The sequence below is a fragment of the Penicillium verrucosum genome (genome assembly GCF_028828655.1).
Source record: "Penicillium verrucosum strain IBT 35672 chromosome Unknown utg000001l_segment0_segment0, whole genome shotgun sequence".
In the NCBI taxonomy this organism is placed as follows: Eukaryota; Fungi; Ascomycota; class Eurotiomycetes; order Eurotiales; family Aspergillaceae; genus Penicillium; species Penicillium verrucosum.
The window spans coordinates 2,386,096-2,402,740 of record NW_026643210.1 but is presented as its reverse complement, the minus strand read 5'-3'; the positions used below and the strand labels follow the sequence as shown (position 1 = coordinate 2,402,740).

Below are 16,645 nucleotides of genomic sequence, written 5' to 3'. Positions count from 1 at the left end.
CGTCCGTTCAAATCCCAAGTCCAACTTTCTTCTGTTCCTCTTTCATAACTTGCAACACCTTCGCACAATTTCCCCTACCAGCCCTTTTAATTTCTTCTCATTTTCCTTCGTATAATCAGTCCTATATTACGTCCAGCCACCACCCGATCTCTATTCATCTCGTCTCTCAGTGGTGAACCTCATCTCCCCTACTAGCCCTTCTGATTTCTCCTCATCTTTCTTCCTTGTCAACCACTACTCTCAGGCAAGCAAGTGATTTCTTCAAAGCAAAAGCCCGATTCCCGCATGGGACTTGAACCTACAGCTCATCCATGGAATCAAAGCGAAGCTCAAGAACCAGAAACCATCTCCGCTCGTATTTTCCTATGTCGGTCATAGGGTGATTAATAATCTGGACGGGCTTCCAAGGTTCCCAGATGTCTTTCTCTAGCCGGAAAGGCAACAAGCTAGTTTCACGGAGCACACTCCTATGGGTCTTTTCGCTATCCTCGATTGCTGCCATTCCAGAAGTGCAAGCACTAACTCTCCAAATTCTACACATGTGTTAGCTGCTTGTGGCGCGCCCGTATGTACGGGCGACTAAGTATGCCACCGGCACATACAACAGTCTACCCTATAAAGATTCACCAACCCCTAAACTAGCGGCCAATTTTCTTCAAATTTTCTTCAAATTCACTTCAGATTCATTTCAGATTCAGTTAGTAAGATAGTAAGATAGTAAGATACCTAAGGTAAGCTTTAAGTTAGTAAGCTGTTCCATTTACGTCCACGGAAATTATATTGATTGTTGCCATACTGGGTCGATGTATCACCGGCCAAGTCCAACTTTCTTCTGTTCCTCTTTCATAACTTGCAACACCTTCGCACAAATAATATCCCCTACCAGCCCTTTTGATTTCTTCTCATCTTTCTTCTTTGCCAACCACTACTCTCAGGCAAGCAAGTGATTTCTTCTCATTTTCCTTCGTATAATCAGTCCTATATTACGTCCAGCCACCACCCGATCTCTGTTCATCTCGTCTCTCAGTGGTGAACCTCATCTCCGTGCACGCACCTCAGTGGACCTCATCGCAGTGGACATCATTTCTCAGTTCACTTTGATTCTCACTTCACATCTATTCTCCCCTACCAACCACCAATCTTCGAAAAGCAACCGACCTCTTCTCATTTTCTCTCCTGTCATCGGTCTCGTATTTCTTCAACAAATTGTTTGTACGCGACCTGGTCAAATTTGAGCACCATGGCATCTCCTGCGCCTAGGACGCCCGCCAGTTCAGCCACGCCGACCTCACCAACCGCATCATCGCCTCGGCCTCGTGAAAAACCACCTTCAAAGATTCCGGTCCGAGTTAATTCCACAAAAGTGGCCGTGCCAGAGCTTAAAGCTGCCCTAGAAAGGGCAGTAAGAGCAAGAGGAACCCATTATTCGAATATTCTGGCGTTTGCTGTGTACTGGGACGATGACAATACACTCGCTAAGGAAGACAATCAAACATTTATTGCCATGATGCGTGATATATTCGACATTCCCTGCGAAACCTTTGTGCTTCAAAGCAAAAGCCCGATTCCAGCATGGGACCTGAAACTGCAGCTCATCCAAGGAATCAAAGCGAAACTCAAGAACCAAAAACCATCTCTCATCGTATTTTTCTATGCCGGTCATGGGGTGATTAATAATCTGGACGGGCTGTCTTTCTCTAGCCGGAAAGGCAACAAGCTAGTTTCATGGAGCAAACTGCAAAGTGACTTGACCCTTCATGGTTTGCTTATGGGTCTTTTCGCTATCCTCGATTGCTGCCATTCCAGAAGTGCAAGCATTAGCTCTCCAGATTCTACACATGTGTGAGCTGCCTGTGGCGCGCCCGTATGTACGGGCGACTAAGTATGCCACCGGCACATACAACAGTCTACCCTATAAAGATTCACCCACCCCTAATAAGATCATCTTTACCACCACACGCTTATTCCGTAACACACTGGTAGCATGTCCGGTTAATCCAGAGGTTTCTCTGGGTGGGCTTACCTTTCGGTTATCGAATTGTCTGGTGTCTCTTACACCCCTGGGTTACCAGGGGTGGAGGGAAGCGTTCAGATCTTTACCACCACACGCTTATTCCGTAACAGTGCAGAAGGAGACTCCAGCTGGTGCCTATATGCCTCGATTCTCGAGTCACAGTGGGGTAAAGCCGATCATTCTGCCGTTCAAAGTCACAGCTACTTCTAGTTCTGGAATTTCTTCTTCGGGAGCGTCATCGTCTGGGCATAAATCGAGTTTAATGCCTTCTTTGCCTTCAAGAACACCGCCACTACTAGCCCACAATCGAGAAACACAAGTGCTCGTCATGCTCATACTCAAGGGAAAAGCTACGGAAGTGGTACGGGATTATCAAAAAGCTATCGAAACAAAGCCTGGCAAGTTTCAAATAAAGATAACTGATGCGTCTGAGACCAGCGCATCAGCCGGCGTGTTTGTCCGAATGACATGGGAAGCATTTGCCCGCTTGCTGTCAACTGTCAACATGGAGCCACTGCTTCCTATTGTTGGGCCCTCGCTTATTAGCACCCAACTTCGTGAGGTTCCCATTATTCCCGCAAGAGAGAACCTGCCATTTAGGGAGAGTGCTCAGCGCAAAGAATGATCCCTGTTACCATAGTAGTAGTTAGTCAGCGGCACGTGCCCGCTGCCTCCTTAGGCAGCGCGGACCCGCTACCAATACAAACCATCTTGCCTTCGACAGTCTAAAAGAATCCCTTATTATAGCTTGGTATCTCTCGGAAAATGTACTTCAAAAGGGGAGGTAGTGGGAGATTGTCAAATCTCTATCGAGGAATTGCCCCGACGATGTTAGGCATACTTCTATATGCTAGCACGTCACTCCTTACCTAACTATAATATATTTGGAGACTGGCTTCGTACGCCTATCCTTATACCTTATACTCTAGAAGCGCAATCTTCCACTCGACTGACCGTAGTTGCGCAGCTTTCCTGTGGAGCAGTCGCTGGCATAGTCGCTTAAATAATTTCTTACCTGATTGATATTATTCGGCGACGGATATAAGTTGGAAGTGTGGTTGATATCAAACTAGGCATTTTGAAGACAGCCCAACGTATCTTTGTGGAGAGAGGAATGAGGGGTTTTATGTTGGGCTGCCTATTGGCTATGTGAAAATGGCTCCCATAGTGGCGACAAGTTTCTATGTCTATGATAGGATGAAGCGAATTTGGGGCTTTATTGAGTCGCTGCTTTGTTTCTCTTTCTCGTGCTCCATTGGATATTGACCTCATCGACCTTGGGGCGGTTACCTAGATAGGAACTAACTCAATTTGGAAAGGTCCACGGCCCCGCCCGATTGATGTGGCTGACTAATAACCTGGGGCGGTAAATTACTCCACCGGAGTTTTGCCAAGTTTTGCCGTTCTGCCGTTCGCTGAGTTCGGTCAAGGTAAACATTTGTTCCGTGCCGTGTCAGTGGCAGAACGCCTCTTGAGCTTGACTGGACCCACGACCCTTTAAGTTACATTGACATCCCTTGAAATCACCCCAGAATAGGGGCTTAGATCTTCCCCCTCATTATCCACCGTCCGCTTTGTTTAACTGTCCAATGGTTGACCTGTATGTCAATCACACCACCTGCATTCGGATAAATCCTGATCTCACCTGGTCTCACCAGGACCTTTACCCCGGTTTCCGTCCTTTACCCCCGCCCCCTAGCGTCCAAGCCATGCGGAGGTAGTTTAGCGCAAATTAGGGAATGTTTATTGCGATCCGAACGGACCTTCTTATAAAATGACTGTACCCCTCCGTGGGCTCTATTCATTAGTTTGCCCTGCCCGGTTCACGCTTCGTTTTCTTCTCCTCTTTTGTATCTTGTTTCTCTCGGTTACAACTCTCCTGGGACTCAAAATGCATCTCAAATCTTATGTCACAGCCGCCCTTTATGGGCTGCCTGCCTTGGCCAATGCTGTACCATCACCATCTCACTCTCAGACTGCGGCTTCCTCGCCGTCTGCTACTGGCTCAAATGCCGATCACTTCAAAAGCTACACGATCAAGGCGGAAAACATCACTGCCAAATTGATTCCGCACGGCGCACGTCTCACCTCCTTGCTAGTTCCAGATCGCGACGGCAACGTCCAAGATGTCGTCGTTGGCTACGATGACCCCAAGGAATACCTGCATGATAGTGAAACCAATCGCACGTTCTTTGGCGCGGTTGTCGGTCGCTATGCCAACCGTATCAAAAATGGTACCTTCACCATTGATGATAATGCCTACAATGTGCCTGAGAATGAAAACGATGGCGCGGACACCCTCCACGGTGGCGTCGTCGGATATGATATGCGTAACTGGACAGTCACCTCGCACAGCGAGTCCTCAATCACCTTCACCTTGCTCGATCAAGGCTTTGAGAAGTTCCCAGGAGACGTCATTACACATGCTACTTTTAGCGTATCTACCGAGAAGACTCAATCCAATCCCAAGGGACTTCCCCAATTGACCTCAAAACTGGTGGCTCTCTCGCTAACAGAGAAGACCCCCATCATGCTGTCCAATCACATCTACTGGAACCTGAACGCGTTTAAAGAATCCAATGTGTTGAAAGACACCACCCTGCAACTTCCCCTATCACAACGGTTCGTCGGTGGAGATAGCATATTAATCCCGAACGGCACCATCCACGGCGTTGAAAACACCTACCAAGGAGCTCTAGACTTCACCAGCCCCAAACTCATCGGCAAGGACATCGAGAAGACCTACGACCTCTGTGGCGCCGGCTGCACAGGCTATGATACATGCTTCCTCGTCGACCGACCCTCAACATACGCGTCGAATTCGTTGGCCACAGTCCTGAGCGCCTCGTCCAGCTCTACCGGTATTAGCCTCGACGTCGCTACCAACCAGGCCGCCCTGCAGATTTACACCTGTAGCGGACAGAACGGCTCAATCGCCACCAAGAAGTCGCAGGCGAAGCGCAACAAGGATGAGGGTGGTGATGCCGGTGCCACCCACATTAACAAATACGGATGCTTTGTTATCGAGACCGAGGACTGGATCGATGGTATCAATAACCCTGAGTGGGGTCGTGTCCCCTACCAGGTCTTCGGTCCTGATGATGGGCCCGCCGTTAACTGGGCTACATACCAGTTTGGCACTATCTAGATTGGCACTATCTAGATTTTATAATTCTACAGTACAGTGTACTATCTACTTGCATGAATTGATAATCATCACTGCGTGGGCCTTTTCCGCGCAGCCTTTATTTTGGAATTCATTGCCTCACTCTGTACGAATGAGAGCCATCTGTGGCCAATTCAATCATAGACCACGATACTGGAAAAAGACATAATAGAACATCTATACATGTAAGTTGTTCAATAGTCTACAACACGACCTATGCAGCCGAGAATAGACATCTACAACTTCGACATCCATCTGAAGCCAATAAATGGTGTCCTAGTTCTTCAGTGGCGATGTTGGATTGTTGATGCTCGCGGGCTAGTGTGGTTGGTCCATCTGGCTGGCTTGGGCGAAGGGTATCCGTGAAATCAGGCATTTTGAATCCTATGAATCTTGAGACTCTTTATTCAATCACAGTTCCATAACTCTCGACTTTATTCATACATCAAATACCCCTATCGAATTGCCTTGGCTAAATCATTAGTATCTTCAAAATCACCCACTCCCGAATGCCGACGCTTCTACCCCGCAAATTTTTAAATTACGGAGAATTAGCAAGTAGCCGAATAGACAGAAAATAGTGATGAATTATTGGCTGAAGAGTTCAGCGGGGGAATAATGTGTTACCGCAACGTGTAGAGTGGAATGCAATGGGATAAGATGGCCAACCACCCTAACTCAGCAGTACACAAGCTCTAACAAAATGGGAGACCGCACTTCATTCATACCTCCACATGTGGGAGACAACGTGTTGCCAAACGTGCCCTTTTTCCACAGACTACTGCGTTATGCGCAATGTAAGCCTTCGCCCATTGTGGTTCGCGACGTGGTTGCCGGCGTGGAAAAGACATACCATCATCTTGTTTCGGATGTGTTGGCTTTTCGCAAGGTTTTAGAAATCTCACTCAGTCATGAAGCTCGACGCGATTTGGTTGCGGACAAGGAGATATATATTGGGTTACTTGCACCGGGAGGGTATGAATTTACCGTCGGCTTCATCGCAATCCTCGCAATCGGTGCAGCAGTCGTGCCTATGGGTAATCTCCAATATTTATAAGGGAAGAAGCATAGCTAATAAATGGCAGCAGCAGCAGCAGCCACATTGCCAGCAGAAGAAGCCTCGTACTTCTTATTGAAAGCGCGATGTGTAGCTCTAGTAGCCAGCAAAGCCAGCGAAAATACCGCCCAGTCTGTGGTTCGCTATATGAGAGAAAGCAAAGGCGTACACGTCCCCTGCATATCCCCAATAGCGTCTCATTTCCATCCCACGCTTCTCCCGTCAGATGATGTGACCATCTCCTCCGGCCCAGTTCCAGACATGAATGCGGCAGCACTGGTAATCTTTACATCCGGTACGACAGGGCCCCCGAAGGGAGCTGTACAGCGTCGTAGTTATATCTTTGGGAATGGGGAGGCCGACGCGGACTACTACCAAATCACAGACAAGGACACAGTTCTCCATGTCCTTCCAGTGCATCATGCTTCCGGCGTGGGTCTGACTTTTCTTCCGTTCCTCGCGGCCGGTGCATGTATTGAGTTCCGCAGTGGAAGCTTCGACACAGCGTGGACGTGGGACCGCTGGCGACAGGGAGGTCTTACCTTTTTCTCCGGAGTTCCCACCATATACATGCGTATGATGCGGTACTATGAAGAGAATATTGCACACCAACCTCCTGAGATACGTGACCAGTATATCGCTGGTGCGCGTCAGATTAGAGCGATGCTCTGTGGTACTTCGGCACTTCCAGGGCCTGTACAAGAGTTCTGGCATCAAATTAGGGACAAGCCGATTCTCACTCGATATGGTGCGACAGAGTTTGGTGCAGTCATTAAGACTGAACTGGACTCCGATGGAACACCGCAAAACAGTGTTGGTCGTGTTGCTGAGGCGGTCTCACTCAAGCTTACCGATGAAGGCCAGATATTAGTGAAGTGCCCTTACATGTTTTCCAAGTATGTCAAATTTCCTTTCAAAGCTGAGTGTGTTCCATCCTAACATATCTCCTCAACAGGTATCTCTTTGATGAGAAAGCCACTGCGGATGCACACGACGCCGAGGGGTACTTCAAAACTGGAGATATTGCTCGCCGCGAGGGAAGATATTATTTCATCCTAGGCCGTGCCTCGATCGATATCATCAAGTCGGGTGGCTACAAAATCTCTGCGTTGGATATCGAACGCGAAATCCTGGGTCTGGATTATGTTTCCGAGATCATGGTTGTGGGCGTTGAAGATGAGGAGTTTGGTCAACGAGTTGCTGCTACTATCAGCCTGAAACAAGATCAAAACACAACCCGTAAGAGCCTCACAATTGCTGAGCTACGGGACGATCTACGGAGTAGGATGGCTGGGTATAAGATGCCGACTATTCTTCGTGTGGTCCAAGGTGAGTTGCCTAAGTCGGGGACGGGGAAGGTACAGAAGAAGATATTGGGGCCACAATTCTTTCCGCCTAACTATCGAGAGCTGCCTGAGGTACAAGTCTGGAGCAGGGAGAATAAGGCCAAACTATAGCATCAAATATAAAATAAAGCCTGATCAAATGCTGAATGTTTTTACCCGTATATCCATGGATGTACTTGATCTCATTATCCATATCAAATCTTGGCCTTAGCAGGCGCCGAAGTCACCCGACTATGAACATAACTAATACGCTGAAACTTCTTAATAGCATCCCCCCAAAGTTCCTGACGAAGCAAAGCATATACCCTACACAGCATTAGCAAATATTATTCCTATAAAAAGCTTCTTGTGCAGATCGAAACTTACCCCATCTTCGCTTTAGGCGCCCACTTCGCCCCCAATTCCAAAGCAACATTCAACATCTCCTCGGGCTCCGCAACAGCATCCACAATCCCATCCTCCAGTGCTTCAGGCCCAGTCCACTTATGCGCCTCAAGCAACATCTTACGTGCAATCTGCGGACGTAGCTTGAGACGAGGCAGCGAGCCGATCCCGTCGAAGTGCAGACCCAGGTTCACAGGCGGCATGGAGATGAAACCGCGGCGGGAGTTCATAATTCGGTAGTCGTGTGCCAGGGCGAGTGGACACGCCCCACCGAAGGTATGTCCAGTCAAGAGGGCGATTGTTGGGAATGGGAAGTCGAGGATCGTATGGATGAGCTGGATCTCGGTCGTTAGTGTAGTCTCATACAAGACATGCGTATGTCTCTGTTCTCACTGGATAGAATCCGTCTGTATTGGCAAACGGATTGTGGTCTGATTCATCTAACTCGAGTCCCTACGAGTATTTTGTTAGTTTCTCCAATGTTGTTCTGTTTCGAGGACCTCAATGTACAGTGCACCAGAATTTGGCATCATTGCCCCGCGTAATTACTGCTCCTTCTGAGTCGGAGCCCAGGATTCTTTCTATGGAGCGATAGGCCCGGATCATCTCTTGACAATACAATGAGTTCAACCGGTTCTCCGGGGGGGTTCTGCATGGTCAGAACGAATACATTCCCATGCCTCTCGAGGGAGAGATTGTGGAATGTTGGAATTTCTTTCATGATGTCAATTTTACTATTGAGTAAATATTGATATCGTATTTTCGGACTGCTTCGTTAAACCGTTTGTTATCTTGCCCGCATTTCCCCATCCTCACGTTTACGTTGCCGAAATTCACCGAGTGCCGAGATCAAAAGAGATTTGAGAATCTTCGCACAAATTCGTCCAGTATCGTATTCTCTATAAATGTTCTGGGTATATAGGTACATAGTAAAGAATTCCTACCAGGCAATCTCACCATTCCAATCTAGTTATCTCCTCCTGCCTTCTCCCGGTGAGGGGATACGTTATTGCACGAAATGACACGTAATAAAACCTCGTTTTAACGAATTTAGTATGGATACCAATATCGACACCGAGATGGATAGCTGCTTGAACAGCAGTGTTTTCAGTAGACGCTCTCTTGTTTAACCATGCTTGTGAATATTTATCCGAAGTAAAAAGACAAAGAAATCAAAAAGACAAAAAGATGAGGGCCCGAAGCGCGATTCGAACACGCGGCCTCTCCGAATTTGAGAAGAAACCCAAACGGAGAATCATACCTATGAGGAGTTAGCGGGGAAATTGCTATTGTTGTGGGTTGAATGAAACGTACCACTAGACCATCCGGGCGGAAGATGAGATAATCAGCAGGATTATGACTCGTGACTTGGAACTATTTCAAACCCATTGAGTTATTCTATCACACTACCTAGGTAGGTAGTGTGATAGGTAGTGTGATAACAATTGATTAAAGCAGTTTAACTAATCAAAAATAGTTACCTAGGTATGCCCCTATATTAATCACTATATCAAGCGGCCAATCTATTGTTTTTCTCTAAATACAAATGTTGCTACTGTATCGGTGTATATAACTAGGGGATTGATATTGGCACCCCCCCCCGGATGCTCGCACCCCCCTGCCTGAAAATTCAGTACCGCCTTCCTAATTGGGTACCGCTTCTACCTCACACCTAGATCCGCCTAACGGTCTCCACACCGCCTTCCAATTTTATACACCGCTTTCGTGTCAAACTCCCCATACAATTGTACCAAGACAGCAGGTACCTGCATTTTGTATGTAAATCCCTAACAAAATTAAGTCACTTTTGTCATATAGCACTCTATACATAGGATCAAACAAATTGATACTCTAATTCTGGTTTACATACATTAACCTACCTTCTTCTACCCCATTTTCGACCTTTATTTTTATCCCAAAACCTATCATTTTCATCCATTTTCATCATCAATATGGCCTCCATAGGCCTCGAATACCTCCTTTCTGACTCGGATTCCGAGCTAGAGATCGTCCCCGAGTCTCTACCCGCAGTGCCAAGCACCAATCCCGAGCCAATCACCCAGTCTTCCTCCGATCCCCTTACCCAGGAACAGGATCGATCTACCCAGTAAGATCCCTCGGGATTTGAACATATACTCGCGTAGGAACGTGGACAGGGACGTGGACGTGGAGGAAAACGCGCGCGGGGAGGTGCCTAAGAAGCAGGATAATCAATTTGTAGAGTAGATCAATACAGAAATGAATGAATTGTACGATTTTTTCTGATTAAAATGATGCATTTTTTGCTATATAAACCAGAATTATATGGTGGTGGCAGAATATATGGCAGAAAACTCTGCACCTGGCAGAAGGTTTGGCAGAATTCAGTGTCGCACCCGATCAGGAAGGCGGTACTGAATTTTCAGGCAGGGGGTGCGAGCATCCGGGGGGGGTGCCAATATCAATCCCCTATAACTATTTCCTATACAGCATTTCTAAACATAACATTGCCCAGGTGGGTTATCTTATTGATATTACCTAATAAAACATGATATAACTAGAGCTCAGCAAATTTAAAAAAATGTGCATATATTATAAAAGAATATGGTTCAAGTATATAAAGAAGAAATATATACGTACGGAGTTGTCACTCATACTCATTAGATCCTATATAGATAGATCAATCCAGGCATACCTACTCCACAGGTAGTCATTACCAAGATATGTAGACAAAGTAGGGTTCGTGGTATATAGAAAATAGGAATTTATAATAATTTATCGAAGTTCATGGATCCGTATAAAAATCTTCACCAAAAAAAGAAATAGTGGGGCGCCAAGTTTTTTATATTATATAAACTACACATATCCACAGGTTGGGCTCGTCTATTATTTTTGTTATGGGAGTCGAATAGTACCGAAATATGAATTTCTAGCTGAGCCGAATGGCTATACTCCTATGATTGATACCTACAACAATGCTATATTGTTTGATGGTCTATAGGTTATGTCCTAAGGGTTTGATCCTATCTAACTATATATCTTCAAACAGCCCCACAATATATCTTCCGCCCGGATGGTCTAGTGGTACGTTTCCTTCCACTCACAACAATAGCAATTTCCCCGCTAACTCCTCATAGGTATGATTCTCCGTTTGGGTTTCTTCTCAAATCTCGGAGAGGCCGCGTGTTCGAATCGCGCTTCGGGCCCTCATCTTTTTGTCTTTTTGATTTCTTTGTCTTTTTACTTCGGAATACAATAAGCTCTAGTTAACTAGTTATCTTTTCCCCCCTAACCATACGTTACAGTCCTACCTCACGGAAGGGAACATAATGTCCGACCGCCATCTATAGAATTTGCCCCAAGAGGTCTGTACTTTATCACCATCGAAGACAGACATTTCATACAGTTATGAGCTGAATGTCAGACCATAATGTTTCTTATGATAGCACTTATTATCAATGTTACGATGCCCACGCTTAACGAAAGCCAGGATATAATCGAACCTCCGGCTATCCTATTTCGGATGCCCCGTGATAGAGAAATATTATACTTAAAAATACAAGATATAGGGGAAACGCTTGGAAATCCAATGGGGTATCTATTGTTTTTGAAAATGTACATAGTTTTCATGCCCAGCCTGCAAGCGTCCAACTTGACCGATCACCGCCAGACCTCAAGCCCGATCGACGATCAGGAACAGGATGGTCGATGTCTCGTGTAGCTCCAGCGAGTCCATGTTGTAAGAACTTCTCTCGTTCAATCTCTACCATGCCCCGGATCTTCAGACTAGTTGTCAGGCTTGCACCCGCCCATGGACCAAGAGATTCAACTTCGCGCAAGACTCCTTGAATAGGAACTGGGATATCTTTGTTTTGTCGGCGGAGCTTTTGCTCCACGAAATCGATCTCAGGCACTTCCTTCGAGGGATCGGCTGGTTCGTTATCGGCGGATGGTGCTTCCCCATTTCTCTTAGGGGTTTCAGGTGGGCTGGAAGCGTTTTGGGCTGAAAGTCTCAGCCCCTCCAATCTCTGCCGCTGTCGCTCGAGTGCTTTGCCCCGAATTGGACTCCATCCGTGACGATCAATCAAGAGTGATACTTCTTTAAGGACTCGCTGCCGGAGTCCAGGAATTCGAGAACCGCCGCCCACAAAGACAATGCGGGACATACATGTTCCTCGTGCATCAGGGTACAATGAGAGAAGGGTGTTGTAGACAAGCAAAGGCAGGGGTTTTTCTTCGTCATCCAATTCATGTTCTTCGACACCTGGTGCGAATAAAACCTTCTCAGCAGGCTCGGCGAGACGTGAAAACGGCACGTCCATATATTCTTCCTCGGGGTTTGCGGGCGAAGGAATCGACAATTTCCGGTCCGGTTCATCTGAGCTTGTGCCTTCATCTGCCTGCGATTTGCACCAGGCAAAACGACTGACAACTTCTTCACAGTACGTGAATCCAACGGAGATCTTATCTGCAGTCTCCATATCTTGATCTCCGTCGGAAGCCAACCCAGTAAGAAGTAGCCCCATTTCCTGCATCAAAGACTTCATAGACCGTGTTGTTATTTTCGTAGTCATCTCTCGGTATTCGTAGATCGCCGTTGCCGTGGTCTCGGCCCAGCCAATGTCAACCACCAAAGCTGACCGCAATCCCGCAGCCGTGGCCGACATTGTCGCACTGGACAGAAGGGTAACACTCGGGAAGCGCCAGCGACTGAATAGTGTCGATAACAATGACGACAGCAATGGATGCGGCATGAGAGACGGCAGGACAAGAACAAGACGAGATGTGCCTGCATCCGTCAACAGGAACTGGTTGTATGTTTCCCGAAATGCGCGCTCGATCTTATCCTCGACCAGGCCCAAATCAACTTCTCGGGAGTCTGGCCGCCACAATTCATATGCCCGTGTCCACTCCTCCATGTCGATGAGTTGCGGTAGCCGTCCAGCACCGATGCTGCCCTGAATCCATCCTCGATAGTCCCCCACTCTCCTCGAGTCTTCGGGTCCAAAGCCAACCACACATACAGGCGCGCTGCTTCCTTCAAATCCTGCGCGGAGCCATCGTGCGCCTATCTCAAATATGATCGCATCGTCTTCGCTTCGAAAGGAGGAACTCGGTGATGTGCTGCTAGCAAATGAGGCGTTTCCCGAACGTTCCTGTGGCGTATGAGGGGAAACAGGTTGTGCTGTCTGGCTATTGCGCAGACCAGAAGTTGCTGATGCGCGTTTACTGGCACCCATTGAGGGTGCATCACTCGACATGCTTGGTTGGGCTTGCTCTCCTTTCTGGGAGCAAGAGGAGTCCGGGGATTCGTAGTGACAAGTATTCAATTCACCAGCACAGGGTTTGGAGTTTCAACGCCATCAGATTGAATTCAAAGACAAAAAAAATGAAAGGTAAGATCTATAAGCTTGCGCAGGTGGTTCAGTGGGGGAAGCTTGTTGGTAGGCAACGGATCTACATCGGGCCGTCTTTATTTACTTGACAACTTCCTCTCTCCGCAATAGCCAAGACGTGTTGTGTTGTACATCTTTAACTCCACATGCGCGTCTTTTCTGCATTTTTATTTTTCTATTGCCCATAATCGGCATGGGTATTCCTGGGTAAGTGAACAGAGATCGGTTTTCTTTTATTTTTTGCATGGTAGAAAACAGATCTTCCTGAGTATGAGTGAAAGCATTGTGTATCCACCGCATGAGAAGCCGGACTTTGTATCTCCAAATTTCTCGGTCAGAAGGCTAACCTTCTTAAGGCTAATCAATGCCATTGGCCCAGGAGAGCGTATCTCTCTGGCTAAGTTGGCAGTGACGCACCTGGAACGGACAGCAAGGCCAATCCGCATTGCAGTCGACATTTCGATCTGGCTCTTTCAAGTCCAAGCAGGTCGGGGAGGAAGAAACCCAGAGCTACGAACACTATTTTATCGATTAGTGAATTTACTGGCATTGCCAGTTCACCCCCTTTTTGTCTATGATGGACGGCAAAAACCTGCTTTCAAGAGAGGCAAAGCAGTCTCAAACCGCAGTTATGGCAATGCGCCGATTATCAAGCGCTCCAAGGACCTTATCGAGCGATTCAGTTTCCCGTGGCATGAGGCACCCGGTGAGGCAGAGGCTGAATGTGCACGGCTGCAGCAGGCGGGTATTGTAGACGCTGTCATGAGCAACGATGTCGATGCATTGATGTTCGGATCGTCTTTTACCATTATGAATTTTTCCAAAGAGAACGGGAGTGGCAGCTCTTCTGCAACTCATGTCACATGCTATGCAATGGGACAGGATGGGCATCAATCAAACATACCCCTTGACCGGCCGGGAATGATTCTATTCGCTATGCTCAGTGGAGGGGACTATCTACCATCTGGTGTTCCGAAATGCGGCAGTAAGCTTGCTGCAGAGATTGCCAAGGCTGGATTCGGCGAGGATCTTCTGCAGGAGCTTGCGTCACAGGCAGACGTGGATACGGGATTGAGCGAATGGAGAGAAAGGCTCCAGTACGAACTTGAGGAGAATGAGAGTGGATATTTTACGAGGAAACACCCAGCAGTCCGCATTCCAGATGTTTTCCCGGACCGACAAATTCTCGAGTACTATGCCCAGCCCAAAGTTTCCAGCGATGAGGAAATGACATTTTTGAGAAATCGACTGACACAGGCTTGGGATAAAAATATCGACCCCCTGGCAATCCGAACATTTGCTGCAGACCACTTTGAATGGAATTATTATTCGGGGGCAAGGAAATTGGTCAAGCTGCTGGCCGAGCCTCTTATCTCGTACAGACTCCGTCTCCAGAGACCAGTTCTAGGCGTGTCGCCTGGTTTTTCATATGTGCCCGATTTCCCAGCTGGTCTGCAAAAGGTGTATCGAAGCCGGTCAAGCTTTGGCACTGATGCAGTGCCAGAACTCCAGCTAGATATGCTACCCGCAGATGTTGTTGGGCTTGATCTGCTCGCCGAAGAACCAAACCCGTCGTTCCCATCCGAAAGTAGTGTTCAAGAAGGGGAGGAAGAGGACGACGCAGAGGTAGCTGCTCAATCGGCGCCTCCCTCACCGTCGAAGTCTCGGGTGACAAAACAATTCGATCCGTTCTCCCTCCAAAAGGTCTGGGTATTCGAGACTGTCGCAAAAATAGGTATTCCTGAGGTTGTCAAAAATTGGGAGAAGGAACAGGCTGAAAAAGCCGCGAAAGCCGAAGAAGCTGCGGCGAAGAAGAAGACCAGCACTCGACGCACTGGTCCCAAGAAAAAGGGACCGATTGATACTGGAATGAAACGGGGGAGTATCTTGAAATACGGAACTCTCACGAAAGATAAGTCTGAATTGTCAACAACCAAGAAAACGCACTTGTTAGAAGCCGCTACATCGACCCAGAATCCTCTTTCCCGCCTTGTTTCTGGTGTTGGGCCTTCTTCACCCATAATTCTAGACCAGGAAGACGACCCTTTCTCCTCTCCGAGCATGTATGATCAACAGAGATCCTCACCGACGACGCACTACGTTTCTCGAGAGGTTGATAGTCTCCTTGATTCATTCTCTTCGATGTGTAACTTGTCTCCTTCTGCCAATATAAAGCGCCATCCAATTTCGGACCAGTCTCGCATCAGATCAAGACGCACAGCTTTGGGAGCTGGTGGTGTTGATATTGAAGAATCGGACGTACTGGATATGAACACTAATTATCCTCCATCTCGATCGGCAAGGCGCACAGGGCTCAAGATTAGCTATTCAGTTTCCGACGTTTGTGAATCTGAGACTTTCATGGAGGACTTCCTAGTCAGAACACCGATGGCACTGCCTTCTCCGTCCGGGAAGACTCCATCCAAGTCGAAGAAGAATCCCAAAGTGCAGTGTGAGGAAAAGGCCGAAGTTGAACACATCGAAAAAGCCATCGAGTCCCTTTCTTTGTCCTCGAAAATCGACGAGGGTCAGCACGAAGACACTGCAAATTGCTTGTTGCGTAAACCCTCAACGAAAAAGGCACCGCCCGAAACAAGAGTTCGAACTCGTTCCTCTAAGACCGAAACTGACAAACCACCCCAATCTTCCAGTCAAGCCAACCCCAAGCTTGACCTCGAGCCGGAGCATACATTGCCATTGAGCTTGAAACCATGCGAAAACAATGAGACCAATGACGTAAAGAAGTCTCCCAAGAAGACCCCAAAAGAGACGACGGGTTCACCTTCGAAGCACAAGACCACGGGACACTTGGAAAACATTATCTTACATGACGGCTTTTGGTCGATCGACTCATCTCCGCCTGAACAAGATCCGTGCGAAGGCTCAACTCCTGATAGCCTGGGCACAGTGCGCAGACCGGCTACTAAGAAGAAAAGACTCCCACGCGTCAGCATTCTTGACCTCGTTTGATAAAATGCCTTCAATATACCCTTTTCTCGTTTTGGCGGGTTGGCGTTTAGCATCAATTTGATTTTTCCCAGGTTTGGGGTTTTTGGATGTGTGTGCAACAGCATTTTTCGTTATTCTACAGCGTTGGATGGACATGTTGAATCCTTTCTGCCAAGAACCAGGCAAGCTAATAGCTCATGGATTGCTGGATGTTATGTACATATGTTGCGGGTGTCTTTGTAACTAAGAAGATCATGTACGTATATCTGAAAAACGTACAAAAGCCATGTCAGAAAAGTAACCATGCAAAACGTATACCCAAAGTAACGAAGAGAAGAGAGAAGTACCAAAATG

At 47.4% G+C, this 16,645-nt stretch overlaps 8 protein-coding genes across 8 annotated transcripts; 5 read left to right on the top strand and 3 right to left on the bottom strand.

Moving 5' to 3' along the window:
* Nucleotides 1-298: 298 nt before the first annotated feature.
* Nucleotides 299-502, bottom strand: N7516_000886 (uncharacterized protein; the record flags this gene model as incomplete). The annotated part of the gene is made up of 1 exon (XM_057213608.1): nt 299-502. The coding sequence occupies one exon, from the start codon at nt 500-502 to the stop codon at nt 299-301; it is 204 nt and encodes a 67-aa protein (XP_057075491.1).
* A 738-nt stretch (nt 503-1,240) lies between these two features.
* Nucleotides 1,241-2,639, top strand: N7516_000885 (uncharacterized protein; the record flags this gene model as incomplete). Its single annotated transcript, XM_057213607.1, has 2 exons — nt 1,241-1,760; nt 1,807-2,639. 2 exons carry the CDS (start codon nt 1,241-1,243, stop codon nt 2,637-2,639), a joined length of 1,353 nt encoding a protein of 450 aa, XP_057075490.1.
* Nucleotides 2,640-3,905: 1,266 nt separating this feature from the next.
* Nucleotides 3,906-5,162, top strand: N7516_000884 (aldose epimerase family protein; the record flags this gene model as incomplete). Its single annotated transcript, XM_057213606.1, has 1 exon — nt 3,906-5,162. The coding sequence occupies one exon, from the start codon at nt 3,906-3,908 to the stop codon at nt 5,160-5,162; it is 1,257 nt and encodes a 418-aa protein (XP_057075489.1).
* Nucleotides 5,163-5,883: 721 nt separating this feature from the next.
* N7516_000883 (uncharacterized protein) lies at nt 5,884-7,694 on the top strand (the record flags this gene model as incomplete). Its single annotated transcript, XM_057213605.1, has 3 exons — nt 5,884-6,217; nt 6,266-7,133; nt 7,193-7,694. 3 exons carry the CDS (start codon nt 5,884-5,886, stop codon nt 7,692-7,694), a joined length of 1,704 nt encoding a protein of 567 aa, XP_057075488.1.
* An 83-nt stretch (nt 7,695-7,777) lies between these two features.
* N7516_000882 (enoyl-CoA hydratase/isomerase family protein) lies at nt 7,778-8,688 on the bottom strand (the record flags this gene model as incomplete). The annotated part of the gene is given in 5 exon segments (XM_057213604.1): nt 7,778-7,889; nt 7,950-8,302; nt 8,361-8,420; nt 8,478-8,573; nt 8,587-8,688. The coding sequence occupies 5 exon segments, from the start codon at nt 8,686-8,688 to the stop codon at nt 7,778-7,780; spliced, it is 723 nt and encodes a 240-aa protein (XP_057075487.1).
* A 1,231-nt stretch (nt 8,689-9,919) lies between these two features.
* N7516_000881 (uncharacterized protein) lies at nt 9,920-10,193 on the top strand (the record flags this gene model as incomplete). The annotated part of the gene is made up of 2 exons (XM_057213603.1): nt 9,920-10,074; nt 10,124-10,193. The coding sequence occupies 2 exons, from the start codon at nt 9,920-9,922 to the stop codon at nt 10,191-10,193; spliced, it is 225 nt and encodes a 74-aa protein (XP_057075486.1).
* A 1,379-nt stretch (nt 10,194-11,572) lies between these two features.
* Nucleotides 11,573-13,207, bottom strand: N7516_000880 (putative actin-related protein RO7; the record flags this gene model as incomplete). Its single annotated transcript, XM_057213602.1, has 1 exon — nt 11,573-13,207. One exon carries the CDS (start codon nt 13,205-13,207, stop codon nt 11,573-11,575), a length of 1,635 nt encoding a protein of 544 aa, XP_057075485.1.
* A 328-nt stretch (nt 13,208-13,535) lies between these two features.
* Nucleotides 13,536-16,312, top strand: N7516_000879 (crossover junction endodeoxyribonuclease; the record flags this gene model as incomplete). The annotated part of the gene is made up of 2 exons (XM_057213601.1): nt 13,536-13,549; nt 13,699-16,312. 2 exons carry the CDS (start codon nt 13,536-13,538, stop codon nt 16,310-16,312), a joined length of 2,628 nt encoding a protein of 875 aa, XP_057075484.1.
* Nucleotides 16,313-16,645: the final 333 nt, after the last annotated feature.